Here is a 16,342-nt window from a genome sequence, read left to right as displayed (position 1 = left end):
AATCGGAAAAGTACATCCTCAGATCGTCCCACCGAGCTGAAGCAAAATGGCAGAAGCATCGCCTCTTCGGTGGGTCCAGAGGATGTACAGGAACGACAGGACAGGAAACAGAAATAAGGTTATGATCGGAGGAGCCCAACGGAGAGAACAGTTTGACAGAGTAAGTAAAATGATTAGGGGTAAGGAAGAGGTCTAGAATGTTGGGCCTCTCTCCAAGACGGTCGGGAATACGTGTAGGGTGCTGAACCAACTGCTCTAGGTCGTTGAGGAGAGCAAAGTTGTAGGCTTGTTCACCAGGCTGGTGTGTGAAAGAGGATGAAAGCCAAAGCTGGTGGTGAACATTGAAATCTCCCATGATGGAGATTTCAGCGAAGGGAGAGTGAGTCAAGATGTGCTCCACTTTAGAATTCAAATATTCAAAGAATTTTACATATTTATAGAGTTAGGTGATAGATAAACAGCACAGATATATTTAGTAATAGAATGAAAATGAAGTCTTAGCCAGATGGTGGAAAATTCAGAAGAGTCAAGGTCGTGGGCACGAGAGCAAGTGATGTCGTTGCGCACGTAGGCGCAGCATCCAGCTTTGGATTGAAATTTAGGATAGAGATAGTAGGAGGGAACAAAGTAGAGGTTGCTGTCAGCAGCCTCAGAAACCTGTGTTTCGGTGAGGAAGAGAAGGTGAGGTTTAAAGGAGGAGAGATGGTGTTCCACAGAATGAAAATTAAAACGAAGACCGCGAATGTTGCAAAAAATTGATAAGGAGGAGGTTCGAAGAGTTATCAGGACACCTCTCAAGTCGGCAGCCAGAATGGGAGTCCTCCCTGGGGGAAATTATGGTCCCCCCCCTCCCCCCAGGCGGGGACTCCGAGGCATTGTTATTTTTCGCCATTTATAATTTTGAATTTTGTGAAAAGGTGTGTGTGTTGTGTGAATATAGTGTGGTGTAGAAAGAGAGAGAGGAACTGTCTTTAGAGAGCATGCTGAACTGCTCTCTGCTGTTGAAGAGACATAAGGGAAACGGTTAGTAAGGACATGGGATGGGTCTTTGAAGGGCTTAAGCATCCTCCTCGCTTCTCATATATCCTCACCGGGAGTAGGTCACGCTCGTTCGGTAGGTGTCTTCCTACCTACTCCTACTATAGGATCGCTAAACAGCTCATGGTAATCCCAGCAACTTTTACGAGAGGCCTTTCAAACGGGCGGACTTAGGCGCCGTTTAGGATGGGAAAGAGCCTACATAGAGACTTCAGATTTGCCTGGAGTAAACCTTGAGGCGGTCTCCCTAGGGTGGGCTAGACGACGCGTATGACCCAATGATTAACTGATTTCCTCCTCTCCGGCACTCCAGGAGGCTTCGTGATCATCGTGATGCGCCATGAGCACCTACAGACCGTGCTTTCCTACAAGGACAAGCTGGAGCCTTACATGGACCAGCTGGAGTCAGACGGGAAGTGGAAGAAGGTAGGGAGCACCGTTGCCAGATTATCGTACTCAGAGCATAGTATTTACCGTTTTTTGACACCTAACTATTGCCAAGAAACATCAGGAATTAACCATTTTAACGACAGATATAAATGCATTTAGTTATTGAGCCCCAGGAGACAGTTTTGGGGTCGGATGTTGGTAAATATAAGAGACTGAGTACAACTATCTGGCAACGTTGGTACAAGAAAACATTTACTCTAATCAAGGTTTATGTCTGGCGGGGCTGTTCACTGTATGGGCGCCTGTCAGGACACTGGTATAAGGAGATGGTCAGGAGCTGGCCAGGGGGAGAAGGTCACGTATTTGAAATGATGGTCATAATTCCTTCAGGTGGAGCGGCGCATCGTCCCAACCTATTTCTGTGACAAGGAGGGTCTCGTCTTCGTCTTCCGCATCACTAAGCCTGAGTGAGGAGGAAGAGGAGGGAATGGAAAAGAGAGAGATAAGGAGGAGGAGTTATAGTTATAGTTCGTCGCGGCACCCGAGACAGAGGTGTGAATTATCGTGCTCTGGCAACCTGGTGTCATGGCGTCTACGATGTTATATGATAGTTTACGCATAGGACACATTTGTCAGTATGAATCATATTATTGAACTTGTCATAAAAATCTCACTTAATGAACTAAGACCCATTGCCATCACTCCAATCCCGAGCCTGCTTTGTGAAGACTGTGTTTAGCTGGGCATATGATACTATTCATTACAAAATTGATCAGAGGCAGTTCGGCAACATTAGAGCCTCCTCCACAACACATTGCCTCATAAGTTTCCTTGATTTCATTCTAAAAAACCTGAAAACCAGAAAAAAAACTTCCTCTGCCCTCGCCTTTATTGACTTTCGGAAAGCCATCGACCTGGTTGACCACACCACTGTCATCACCAAGGCCATAAACATCGGCCTGCCCTCCCACCTGACATCCTGGCTGGCGGACTTCCTGACGCACCGGCACCAAGCTGTGCGTCATCAAGGTAGCACATCCACCCTCCAGCCCCTCTCTGCTGGGGTGCCACAAGGGACGCGCATCGGACCTCTTTGTTTCCTTATTCTGATCAACAATGCACTGTTAGACGCCCCTCATCGCTGGAAGTACGTGGATGATTGTCCAGTGGGCATCTCCATCAACAACACAGCCCCTGACTACACGCCCCTACAACACATTCTGGACCGACTGCAGAGCGGGACGCAAGATAACCACGTCACCATCAACACCAACAAGACGGTGGTGATGCATTTTCACACCTCCACCAATGCTATCCCACCGCCAGCCCTGGAGGTTGGCCCTCACCAGCTGCAGGTGGTTGAATCCACCAAACTACTTTGAGTCACCCTGGACAGCAAGCTGAGCTGGGGCAAGCACGTCAGCACCATTATCAGGGTGGCTTCCTACAAACCTTTCATGCTGAGACGCATGAAGGCACTGGGAGCCCCCCAAAGGACGCTCAACATAAGAATATAAGAACGCAGGAGTCTACAAGAGGCCGGTAGGCCTGTACAAGGCAGCTCCTTTGACCCTAAGCTCCCGTGTATCTAACCCCACCTAATATCGCTGTCCATGAATTTATCTAGTCTATTTTTGAATGTGACAATTGTATTGGCACTCACCACATGACTGCTAAGCCTATTCCACTCATCCACCACCCTGTTAGTAAACCAATTTTTGCCTATATCCCTGTTGAATCTGAATTTATCCAGTTTAAACTCATTACTTCGTGTCCTACCCGGTTCTCTTACCAACAAAACCTTATGAATGTCTCCTTATTAAAGCCCTTCATCCATTTATAAACCTCGATCATGTATCCACGCACCCTTCGCCTTTCTAGAGAATGCAAGTTTAACTGTTTTAGTTTTTCCTCGTATGGCAAGTTTCTCAACCCCTGAATCATCTTAGTCATCCTCCTCTGCACCGATTCTAACATTTTGATATCCATTCTATCGTAAGGTGACCAGAACTGAATCGCATAGTCAAGATGAGGTCTAACTAATGCTAAATATAGTTTGAGGAAGACTTCGGGGCTTCTGTTGCTTACGCTCCTTGAAATAAATCCCAGCACCCTATTAGCTCGATTTCTAGCTTGAATGCAATGTGCCCTTGGACGGAGATCAGAGCTCACTAAGACCCCTAAATCCCTCTCGCACCCAGACCTGCTTATGAGAGTGTCATTTAAGCAATAGTTATGTGATGGGTTGTTCCTACCTACACTCAGAATACTGCACTTCCCTACATTGAACTCCATCTGCCATTTATCCGCCCAGTCATACAATCTGTTGAGTTCACCTTGGAGAATACTAGCGTCCTGATCCGACTCAATTACTCTACCGATCTTGGTATCATCTGCAAATTTACTAACATCACTACTAATTCCTGTATCTAAGTCATTGATATAAATAATAAACAAAAGTGGACCTAATACCGAACCTTGTGGGACCCCACTCGTAACACATCCCCAGTCAGATCTTTTACCATTGATTTGCACTCTTTGCTTCCTATTGCTAAGCCACGCCTTGACCCAGTTCAAAACTTTACCCTCTACTCCGTGAGCCTGTAATTTAAGCAACAGTCGTTGGTGAGGAACTTTGTCAAACGCTTTACTAAAATCAAGATAGATTACATCATAATTTTCATCGCTGTCAACCGCTTCAAATACTTTATTGTAGAAGGACAAGAGATTGGTGAGGCATGACCTACCTTTTGTAAACCCATGCTGCGAATCGTGAATTAAGCTATGTTTCTCTAAATGCTCCCGAATGTTCCTGGCTATTATGGACTCCAGCATTTTGCCTATAACCGATGTTAAGCTAATTGGGCGATAGTTTTAAGCAACTGACCTGTCCCCCTTTTTAAAAATCGGCGTCACATTAGCTACTTTCCGTAGGCTCGGCACATAGCCAGTATTTACCGACATCTTAAAGATGTTGGTTAGTGGGTCACTGAGTACATCGCCTAATTACTTTAATACCCTCGGAAATATCCCGTCAGGACCTGGCGACTTGTTCTTCTTAAGCTTATCTATCTCATCGTGAACTACTTGCCTGGTAATGATTATATCCCTCAATTTGTCGCCATCCCCGCCCTCGTACACCTGAACTCTTTCCGGTATAGTCGTTCGATCCTCCTGTGTGAATACTGAAAGGAAGTAGTCGTTCAACAATGTGCTCATATTTTCGGAATTTTCTATTAGCTCCCCTGTGTTTGTTTTCAGCGGTCCAATTTTCTCCCGTGTTTTTGTTCTATACATCTGAAAGAAGCCCTTAGGATTACTATTCGCCTCATTTGCTATTTTGATCTCATAGTTCCTTTTTGCTACCCTGGTGTTTTTCTTAACTAATCTAGATAGTTCGACGTACCGGCCCCTGAGATGTGTTTCCCCATTCTTTATTTTCTGATAAATTCCCTTATTTAACCCAATCTCGTGTTTTAGTCCACGAGTCATCCACTTAGGACCATTGTTTTCTTTTCTAAGTGTTCGCTGTGGTATATGCTGTCCTTGCCCCTCTACTATTACTCTAACTAAGGTATTGTAAGACATTTCTACCTGGTTCTCCTGGCTCTCCAATCCGCAGTTCTGGCCCTCATGAATCCCTAAATTATACCAGTTTACCCCTTCAAGATGTTTTCGAAGCCCCTCGTAATTTGCTCTTCTGAAATCTGGCAATAACACTGGGTTTGGTTCGCGGGTTACCGCCCAGTCTAAGCTAAAACGAACCGTTCTGTGGTCACTATTTCCTAACTCTCCGCCCACCTCCAACTCACGTAGCAAGTTCCCATTATTGGTTAGGACTAAGTCTAATATGTTATCTCCTCTGGTAGGCTCAGTAACTACCTGCTTAAGGAAATTATCTTGTATAACTTCAAGAAAGTCCTCGGCTTCCAGGTCACCCACTAGGACTTCCCAGTCAATATTCCTATAATTAAAGCCCCCCATTACGCAGACATTTCTCCTCCTACTCGCCCTGCCAATCTCCTGTAGTAATATACTCGTGTCCTGCCTGTTAAGGTTGGGTGGCCTGTACATAACTCCTAGTGTTAGTTTTTCTTTCCCTTTGTAAACGTACACCCAAACTGATTCTGAATCCATGTTAGTTTTGACTGAATTGTTAACTAAACATTTAAGTGAGTCTTTAACATATTTTTTTTTTTTTTTTTTTTACAGTAAAGGAGACAGCTCAAGGGCACAAAAAAGTAAACATTAATAAAAAAAAGCCCGCTACTCGCTGCTCCTAAAAAGAATCCAAAGAGGTGGCCGAAAGATAGGTCAGTTTCGGGAGGAGAGGTGTCCTGATACCCTCCTCTTGAAAGAGTTCAAGTCGTAGGCAGGAGGAAATACAGATGAAGGAAGATTGTTCCAGAGTTTACCAGCGTGAGGGATGAAAGAGTGAAGATGCTGGTTAACTCTTGCATAAGGGGTTTGGATAGTATAGGGATGAGCATGAGTAGAAAGTCGAGTGCAGCGGGGCCGCGGAGGGGGAGGCATGCAGTTAGCAACTCCACCTCCCTTTCTGCCCCTTCTGTCTTTATGAAACATCTGATAACCCGTTATTTCAAATTCTGATCTAAAATTTATATTTCCATGTCTCAGTGATCGCTATTATGTCAAAATTTTCTGAACAAGCTTCACCCCTTAGTAAGTCTATCTTGTTTCTGAGGCTCCTGCTGTTAGTATGGAAGATTCTTAGCCCGTCCTCTGTTACTCCCCTAGAATTACTTCTAAGCTGCCTGGTTATATTATGAGCTAGATGTCCCCTCCCATTACTCCCATTACTCCTCTCCCCCTCGCCTATACTAAAAAAATCCCTCAGGGTACCAAGTGCTCGCTCAAGGAGTCTGAGAGCCTCAACACCCTTGAACATCAAGTGTATCCCGTCACGGGCGTAGAGGGCGTCGTTGCCAAAGAAGAGGTCCCAGTTGTCGACGAACAGCCACCCATTGCGCCCGCAGTGCTCAGCAAGTCTGCTGTTCACTGCTATCGCCCTGGACAGCCATCCATCGCCAACGCCCCTCCTTGGCAGGACGCCACACACTACTGGCGACCCACCAGCGTCACGTATCCTGCCTAACAATTCTCTAAAACGCCTGAGAAGGTCCTCGCTTGGAACACGAGAAACGTCGTTTCCGCCACAGCTGAGAAAGACAATGGGGATCGATCCCTCGCTTGCCATACACGCCTCAATCCTGTCTGATATATGGCCCACCCCTGCCCCTGGGAAACACACCCTCGTCCTGTTCTTATCCTTGGAGCAAAAATACCTGTCAACATAACGAACCTGACTATCACCAACAACAAGAACCCGACGGTCGGAAGAGGGGCCAGGAGGGGTGGGTGAAGGGGGGAGGGGCGAGGGAAGGAGGGAGGGACCTGCTGTGAAGAACGAGGAGAAATTGTGGAAGAGGTGGAAGGTGGAAAGGAAGAGGAGGAGGAGGTGGAGGTGGAGGTGGAGGTGGAGGAGGAAGAGGAGGAAGAGGAAGAAGGAGTAGGAGAAAGGGAGGGTGAGGTGGTGGAGGGAGGAACGGACGAGGAGAGGGAGGAGGAAGAGGGGGAAAGGGAAGGTAAGGGACAGGTGTTGGAGGGAGGGACGAGCGAGGAGGCGGAGGACAAGGAGGAGAAAGAGGGAGAGGAGGAGGAGGAGAGTGGGCGGGAAGAGGGGAGAGGAGGGACGGAAGAGGAAGGCGAGGAATTGGAGGCGGAGGAGGAGGAGGAGGAGGTGGAGGAGGAGGGCGAGGAGGAAGGAGTAGGAGGGGGAGGAGGAGGGGGAGGAGGAAGGAGGAGGAGGTGAAAGGGAGAGTGAGGTGGGGGAGGGAGGAACGGACGAGGAGAGGGAGGTGGAAGAGGGGGAAAGGGAAGGTAAGGGACAGGTGTTGGAGGGAGGGACGAGCGAGGAGGCGGAGGACAAGGAGGAGAAAGAGGGAGAGGAGGAGGAGGAGAGTGGGCGGGAAGAGGGGAGAGGGGGGACGGAAGAGGAAGGCGAGGAATTGGAGGCGGAGGAGGAGGAGGAGGAGGAGGGGAGGAGGGGAGGAGGAAGGAGGAGGAGGTGAAAGGGAGAGGAGGTGGGGAGGGAGGAACGGCCGAGGAGAGGGAGGAGGAAGAGGGGGAAAGGGAAGGTTAGGGACAGGTGTTGGAGGGAGGGACGAGCGAAGAGGCGGAGGACATGGAGGAGAAAGAGGGAGAGGAGGAGGAGGAGGGTGGGCGGGGAGAGGGGAGAGGGGGGACGGAAGAGGAAGGCGAGGAGGAGGAGGAGGAAGAGGAGGAAGAAGAGGAGAAGGAGGGGTGGGAAGCGGGGAGAGCGGAGATGGTCGAGGATTGATTGATTGATTGATTTGGGATTTCCTTCGTGGCGCCGCAACATCTTGGGTCATATGGCGCCGGAGTGCGTAATAAAATGGAAAGCAAATTAGTAAAATAATCTTAGTTTAGAAAAATCTATCCATGGACCAAAGTATGTTGAGGGATATTAAAGAGTGTTCTAAAATGGTCCATTAGAATAACTTCAGCGTTTAAAAGACTACAGGAGATGGAGAACGCCCACCTCCCGCAAATACCCCAAGACGTCATATCCCGGAGATGGTCGAGGAGGAGGAGGAGGAGGATGGGAGGGGCTGCTGTGTGGGAGATGACAATACTGGAGGGGAGGAGGACGAGGAAGAAGAGGAAGAGGAAGGGGAAGAGGAAGAGGCGGGGCCTGTTGCTGCTGCACTAACTGGTAAGTCTACCTGGGCGGCGAGAGTCTTAACCCTATTCTCTAACTCTATGATCCTCTGATCATCCTTCTGAGTCTTAACGCAGAACCTACAAACGTCCTTGGAAAGAAAGTACTGCTTGGCCATGCGAAGGCCACACCCAGAACAGCGCTTGAGGGACGTCATGGCTTGTCGGGGGGCGTTTAAAGGGTGTTGATTAAGACTTCAGCTTCCTTAAGGCGAATTATATTCGTAGCCTTTATGTACAAGAAGCGACGGAGCGAGAGCGACTGTCGTTGTGTGTCAGTCGGACTCTCGTGAAGGAGTGGCGAGTTACAGGTTGGAAAATAATTGTTACAATTGGTCACGTATGTCAAGGTGACCTCCACGCACCATCGGAGTGCTAAGTATACAAAACTGAGACGGTAAACACTGACGGACGACATTCCTATAAGGTGGCGTGATCTATCTGTCGTGGGGTTTTTCCATTGACAATTGTATGCCTAATTCGTGGTGATATTAAATAATAATAATACATTGATATCCTACTATAACACTGCTCGGTCACCTACCAGTGATCGCGACCTCGCGATATATAAAAATCGAAATAGCAGTCTAGGTACCAGGAACATACATAGTGGGAGTTTGTCAAGCAGACTGCCTATGATACAATTATATTAAAACACTGGCTATGTAAGAACAGATGTGGAATTATAATATAAATAGTGAGAGGGAAACCACAACGTGGTTGACATGAAACATAAGAAACCTCTCAAAAGATAAATATAAGGACACATGTATAAGAAACTATCAACTGGCATAGTTACAGACAATGAAACGTTGATCTAGCTCCTAAAAAAAAATACAGTAGTGAAACACAGTACAATGTTAAGTATAGGAGCAGCCAGGTTTCTGTCCCCTGACTTGTCTGAGAAAAGGAAAACTACCTTGCCAGTGGCCTCCCGGCATCCAGTCGCCGTGTCTGCACAACCAAATAATCGTGCAGGACAGAGTTTCTCCTAATAAGGTAGCACATGACGACGAGACTGACGAACATCAGAAACATTGGTACAAAAATCCAGGGTACAGGTAGGGAGATGCAAATAATCAGGCAGCGTTTCTCCAGGGTTTCCGCAAACTCTGTTTTGTTCGCGAAAGACAATGAATTAAGGGAATTAGTCACATACGAGATGCTGGAGAAATGAATGTCATCGAGAGACCGTAGAGGAAACACTCGATGGGAAATATTGGCCGTGAAAACCAGACGAATCCGGGACGGGTACGTTGTTATGTTAGTGGAGCGGATATAGCATGCTTCCGCTATGGCATAGTGACCAGTAACCCGTTGATAAGTGGTACCCTCCGGGCAGATGACCGATACATAGAAGGACTGAGGGAAATAAAAATAATGCAGACCCTGAAAGTTCTTATGGAAAACAGGCGTTGGTGTTAGCTGCTTGTAAGGGCACAGGAAAGAGCGTCAGACGCGTTCACGCGGGTGAGGGCGATCTCGCATACCCTCCCGGAACTGGAAGGAAGGCAAAGAGAGACGCAGAGCAATAGAATCGCCCGAAGACCGTCTCCTTGCAATACTGCAAGAGTGAGTAGCTACCCGTTGAATACAGAGCGAAATCCTTCGCGATTAGAACAAGAGACGGGGACGTGTCCAGGGCCAACACACTGTCCTTTGCCGAAAAAGGGAACGGGACAATTTCGTGTGCCTCAAACACGTCCGCCGTCTGAAACGGAACATGAATGCTTATGGCATCAGGGGTGAGGCTGGACTCAATCAAGGGGTAAAAATATTGACTCATGTCCGGGGTGAATAAAGGCGTCAGGCTATAATTTTGATACCCGATCTGGACAGTCGTTCTCAAATCGTGTAGAGGGAACGAGGCAGGTGTGACTCTACCGTGCGCTGCATCAACCATGTTGCTAATAACCTGCTGATTTGCCGTTGCGACGGAGCTAATGACGTTTTCCAATACATGCAAGGCCTGATCTAGGAGGAGAAACTGATTCACCTGGTCGATCTGTTTGACAACTATGTTGATAACCTCTACCATCTTATTTGTCTGCTCTAGCAGTACCGCAATGTTAGTATGCAATCGCGCAAGTTTCCTACAATTGGCATTGATCACCCTGCGATTTCGAGTAGCAAAGGAAAGTACATGAGCGTAGTGGTCCCGCAAATCGCGAACGTCCTCGTCGGTAGCCGTACCGAAAAGGAACTTTGAGGCGGACCCCACGATGTTGAGCAATCCCCTCTTTACCCGAGAGTGAACTGAGAGAAAACTATAATCCATGTTTACCTCATCAACTTTTCCCCGTAAGAACAGAATCCTATCCTCCAGTAGTTGAAAAAGAGTCAGAGAGTTGGTACTAGAAGGAGCCTTTGATTCCCTAGTCTTGGTAGCCCGGATGGCGTCTGCCATGCCGAGTAGTTTTTCTGAGACTATCCTGATTGTGTCCGTGGTGTTGGTCAAGGAAGTATATGGATATTTTACGAGGAGCACATCTTCTATGAGGAAGACCTCTCCTATGTGTGCCGTGAGGGCACCAGGCTTCAGGTGGATGGGTGTTGTTGCAAGCAGGGAGCCAAGGGACAACAAGATGGTCAGAAAACGCAACATCATGATTTTGAGCCTGTAATACTGCGGCTGGTGCGAGGGGATGCTGGTGAGGGTGTCCATGAGCCTTGAGTGGGTTGTAAGTATGCAGACGAACCCGGGGGTGAACGAATTCTGCGGCCTGTAATTGATAAATAATGAGTGCCGGAACAGAAGATTACCTTAGTAAATTCACCGGTTGTGGTATCATGTTCCAGTCCCTCTTCACTTGAAGGACGAGCCAACTGTTTAAAGGTGTCGCCGAGTTTAGCGAGAGTGTCTTTGTTCATACTATGGTGTAAATCATTTACAAAATAGGAGCATATGTTGATAGCTGTAAATATGAACCAATAAACGCAACGTGTATGAATGAATAGTTTGCGTTGAAACCCTAAAAAGGCAAGAAAGAATGGCTAGCAAGGTGCCTGTTTAGACGTAATAGAAGTTAAGATTATAATGGAATGCCCTAATGATATGGGTATAATGAAAGAATAATTATATAAACAAGTGGTATGTTAAGTGAGTATACCATTGATGCTCACGTTTTCTCTCGAGCGGTGAAAAGAAAACGGAGGCAGGGCACACTGATGAAGATTAAATTTGATCAGGGAACTCACACTATACTCAATAGACTCGCTAGCAAACAATAAGAAAGAATCAATATCGTATGCGAATGAACGTTACTCTCACAATTATGACTGAAGAACAGTGTTAGGAACACAGAAATAAAAAAAAATCGTGCCTCTGCACGGATAATAATGAAAATGAGCCGAGTCGGCAAATTTGGACAAGAATGGAATATCCACAAATACCAAGATTAATCAGCTGATGTAGTGGAGAGGGCGACGGCTTGTGATGCCCTGGGTGACGTGCAGTCGTTGTAGGCGCGTCAGGAAACCTCGGCCGCGGCCACAGCGGCGGTGAGAGGTGAGGGATGGGCTGACATCGGAGGACTCGCAATGGAGGTTGAAAAACTGCTGACCCAGCAAAATGAGCGGCCGCGGTGCGCGGCTGGGAGCTGGTACACTGCCGCCAGACGTATGATGGCCGCGTCGTCCTTGTTGTAAGAGATGGGCGGCGGTGGCAGACACCACGACTTGGGTGTGTTACCTCTAGAGCAGACGCCTTGCAAGAAACGGTAGTGGGAACAGCTTGCAGTCACCGGGAGATGTCCGCGGGTACCCTTGCTGACTGTTTGCCGGAAGAGGTTTGGGCCGATGCTCCCGGCAGCGGCGGTGGTGCCGCCAGCTGTGGAGCGAGGGGCATGCGGGGGTCCCAAGGTCAGCGGGGCGTGCCTCCTCGTTGCAGGTGTGAATACCTCTGCCGTATCGTGGAGTGGCTTGCAGGGTACGTAGCAGTGCTGGCGTGAAGCGGGGGGAGCTTGGATTGTGGCCCTCGCTATCGGCTGCGTAGGCCTGTTGGTGTGCTCGGGGCTTGTAGGCTTGACGCCTGTAGAGTTGCTTGAAGCTGGTGTGCTCGAGGCTTGTAGGCTGTAGAGCCTGTAGGCTTGTAGCTGGTGTGCTCGAGGCTTGTAGGCTGGACGCCTGTAGAGTTGCTTATAGCTGGTGTGCTCGAGGCTTGTAGATGGCGCCTTGTGAGTTGCACGTAGGTGGCGACTTGTGAGATGCTTGTAGCTGGCGCCGTGTGAGTTGCACGTAGGTGGCGACTTGTGAGATGCTTGTAGCTGGCGCCATGTGAGTTGCACGTAGGTGGCGACTTGGGAGATGCTTGTAGCTGGCGCCTTGTGAGTTGCACGTAGGTGGCGACTTGGGAGATGCTTGTAGCTGGCGCCATGTGAGTTGCACGTAGGTGGCGACTTGGGAGATGCTTGTAGCTGGCGCCTTGTGAGTTGCACGTAGGTGGCGACTTGTGAGATGCTTGTAGCTGGCGCCTTGTGAGTTGCACGTAGGTGGCGACTTGTGAGATGCTTGTAGCTGGCGCCTTGTGAGTTGCACGTAGGTGGCGACTTGTGAGATGCTTGTAGCTGGCGCCTTGTGAGTTGCACGTAGGTGGCGACTTGTGAGATGCTTGTAGCTGGCGCCTTGTGAGTTGCACGTAGGTGGGCGCCTTGTGAGATGCCGCGGACGGCTGGTGCGTTGCCGCGGACGGCAGGTGCGTTGCCGCGGACGGCTGGTGCGTTGACTCCTTCTTCCCTTGTACGCCTGTCCCCGGAGTTTTGTTGGTGAGTTCTCGTGGCTTGGAGGAGAACGAGGTAGCGAAGGCACAGGCGCGGGGTGACCGCTGCCAACCAAATGTAACGGGCTTGTCGGGGGGCGTTTAAAGGGTGTTGATTAAGACTTCAGCTTCCTTAAGGCGAATTATATTCGTAGCCTTTATGTACAAGAAGCGACGGAGCGAGAGCGACTGTCGTTGTGTGTCAGTCGGACTCTCGTGAAGGAGTGGCGAGTTACAGGTTGGAAAATAATTGTTACAATTGGTCACGTATGTCAAGGTGACCTCCACGCACCATCGGAGTGCTAAGTATACAAAACTGAGACGGTAAACACTGACGGACGACATTCCTATAAGGTGGCGTGATCTATCTCTCGTGGGGTTTTTCCATTGACAATTGTATGCCTAATTCGTGGTGATATTAAATAATAATAATACATTGATATCCTACTATAACATATGGGCGAGGCAAGACGGAAACAATTAGGCGCGTTAAGACGATAACAAAGTACGCAGCTGCGGTGAGGTCGTCAGGTCAAATCTCTGGGCAAAAATGTGTATCTAGGAAAACAAACCAACAGCTGCTGTGAGGTCGCAGTCAGGTCAATTCCCCGGGGAAAAGGGTGTGTCTCGGGTAAAAAGGCGCGGTTATTTCTACCCACCAAGACAAAACACAGGCCAATATTAATATACTGAGAAATCACTTACGTAAAGAAGATAATAACTGTGTTCACTAGGTTTGCGCGGAAAGTGGATTATCTAGTGTTTTGTGTGGGCTTAGAAATTAACGTAGCTTGGCACGCCTGATTCACGTAGTCCTGTTATCACAGCACAGTAAAGTATCCTAATAATAGAAGAAGAAAACACAAAAGCAATATAAAAAACACAAAAGCAATATAAAACCGTGTAGCACTGGGTTGGCGTGAAAGAATGTTGAATTTAGTGTAGATGTGGAAAGCTTAATACACTTGTCCTAGGAGTAACTGTGGATCACTATCTGACTAAGTGAATACTAAATCAGAACACTTAGCGGTCTGTAGTAGAAGGCAGGTAATCCTCCTGGTTTTGTAGTCCTCCAGCACAGCAGCAGTGCACAGAAGCACAGAACGCCTCACACCGCAAAAGCAGAGGAAAGCAGAGGAAAGAGCGAGTTGGCTCCACACAGCAGCGGGGCAAAGTCACGTGTGAACCCAAGGAAGGTCGCTCGCTGACTGAGGAAGGTCGCTCGCTGACTGGGAAGGTCGCTCGCTGACTGAAAGGAAGGTCGCTCGCTGACTGAGGAAGGTCGCTCGCTGACACCTCTCGTCGTCGTCTCAACACCTCTCCTCCTCTTACTGATAGTCTTCTACCTCTTAATTTCCGCCGCCATGTTACCTCTCTTTCTATCTTCAATCGATATTTTCATGCTGACTGCTCTTCTGAACTTGCTAACTGCATGCCTCCCCCCCTCCCTCTGCTCGGCTGCACGAGACTTTCTACGAATGCTAAAAGAATAAAGAAAAAAAATACAATTAATGCTCAACCGAGTAAAAGAAGAAAGGGAATCCAAAGGTTTGATAATTAAGGTACAGAGAACGAAGTGGTTGGTAATGTCAAAGAATGCACACATACCACGAATGGAGCTGCGATGTGAAGGTCGAACCGTGGAGAGGGTAGAGAACTTTAATTATTTGGGAAGTGTTGTGACCGAGGATATAAGGTGTGATACAGAAATTAAAAGGAGAATAGGTATAGCAAAGACCGCATTTTGCAATATGAGGAACCTATTGACAAATAAAGTTGTCTATAACAAATACGGAAAAGCTTAATATAAACTCATGTGTGGTCAACAATGTTATATGGTGTGGAAAGTTGGACTCTATCAAAGACGATGGTGAATAGGCTGGAGGCGATGGAGATGTGACTGTGGAGGAGGAGGATGAAGACCACGTGGACGGCAAGAAGGTCGAACGAAGAAGTATTGGAGATGGTGGGAGAGAGGAGGGAGCTGATGGGGGCGGTGAGATTGAGACAACTGAAATATTTTGGGCAGGTAATGAGGAGAGGGGCTGGAGAATCTGATAATGACAGGAATGGTGGAGGGAACCAGAGGAAGAGGAAGACCGAGAGTGAAATACGTGGACGGATTGGTAAAGCTGGCACGGGGGAATATGACGGGTGGACAGTTTATCAGGGCCACGAGGGACAGAAGATGGACGTCCATGGTTGCCCACGTGTGGTACTATGTAAAAAGATTTTTTTCTTCAAATCCAGGTACACTCCATCCACCCAGCCTTATCTCTCCTGTAGTAAATATGTCACACTTAAGTAGTAACACAACAAGTTGGTGACGCAAGATCTCCCTTTCCTGAATCCAAACTGGCAATCCGATGTAATTTTCTCACTTTCTAAGAAATCCGACCGCCTATTTTTAACCAGTCTCTCACATATCTTCGCAACCACACTAATGAGTGATACCGGTCTGTAATTAAATGGGTCCTCTCACTTGCCTCCCTTAAAAATCGTAACCGTACTATGCTTGCTCTCTTCCAATCTTGTGGTACCTTTCCTTCACTCAGAGAGGCACTCATTATGGAGTGCAGTTTCTCTGCAAGTTGATCACTACATTCTTTCAAGATCCACCCTGATACTCCATCCGGCCCCGTCGCCTTTCTTACATCCAGTTTGTTGAAACTTTCTTTGACCTCCTGCACCGTTAACTGAATCTCTTGCATAACCCTTCCTTTTTCTTGGCCCGGGGGTTGTACAAATTCTTCTTTTGTGAAAATTCTATGGAAGCTATTATTCATCACCTCTGCCATCTTTGCTGGGTCCTCATATGTGGTTTCATCCATTTTCAGTTTATCGATTTTTTCTCTGTTCTTTAATTTGCCGTTCACACGTCTATCAAATAGTTTGGGTTGGTCTTTTCACTTGTCGATTATATCTTTTTCATATTTCCTTTTTTCTTCTCTTCTAATCTTTGGATATTCATTCCTTGCTTGTTTGAAATCGTTCCACGAGTTAATTCTTCTTCGTCTCCTCCATCCCTTCCAAGCTTCCTCTTTTCTCTTTCTAACTATCTCGGATCTCTTGATAAACCACTCCTTTTTACCAACATCCTTTTTGGTTACCTTGGGGACATATCTATTTTCGGCTTCCTTGTATAGCTTTAAAAACTCCTCCCACTTAGCCTGTGTACTCTTGGCTTTGAACAGCCCACTCCAATTTGCATTTTCAAAAAAGGTTCTCATGCTAACAAAGTCACAGTAGTTGGTTCTCCCAATTTTGTGATCCTCTTTTCGGCCAATCGTTCACTTTTCTGATACTTCAAATTCCACAACCTCATGGTCATTCTTCGCTATTGGACAATCTACGTTAATATTTTCTATTATTTCCGGCTCCTTAATAAATATATAC

The 16,342-nt window shown here is 47.6% G+C and overlaps 1 protein-coding gene across 1 annotated transcript in view; it reads right to left on the bottom strand.

Annotated features, from left to right (window-relative positions):
- LOC127002476 (demethylmenaquinone methyltransferase-like) overlaps positions 1-11,822 on the bottom strand; it is a 111,959-nt gene extending 100,137 nt beyond the window's left edge. Inside the window, exons 1-2 of the mRNA XM_050868469.1 lie at positions 11,584-11,822; positions 9,291-10,913 (exon numbers count right to left, since the gene is read on the bottom strand). Of these exons, the coding sequence (XP_050724426.1) occupies positions 9,653-10,855 (1,203 nt within the window). The 5' untranslated portion in view covers positions 10,856-10,913; positions 11,584-11,822 and the 3' untranslated portion in view covers positions 9,291-9,652. Of the gene's footprint in view, positions 10,914-11,583 lie in introns of the transcript that reaches the window.
- Positions 11,823-16,342: the final 4,520 nt, after the last annotated feature.

This window comes from Eriocheir sinensis, chromosome 23, assembly GCF_024679095.1.
Source record: "Eriocheir sinensis breed Jianghai 21 chromosome 23, ASM2467909v1, whole genome shotgun sequence".
NCBI lineage: Eukaryota > Metazoa > Arthropoda > Malacostraca > Decapoda > Varunidae > Eriocheir > Eriocheir sinensis.
This window is presented reverse-complemented; position numbering and strand designations above follow the sequence as displayed.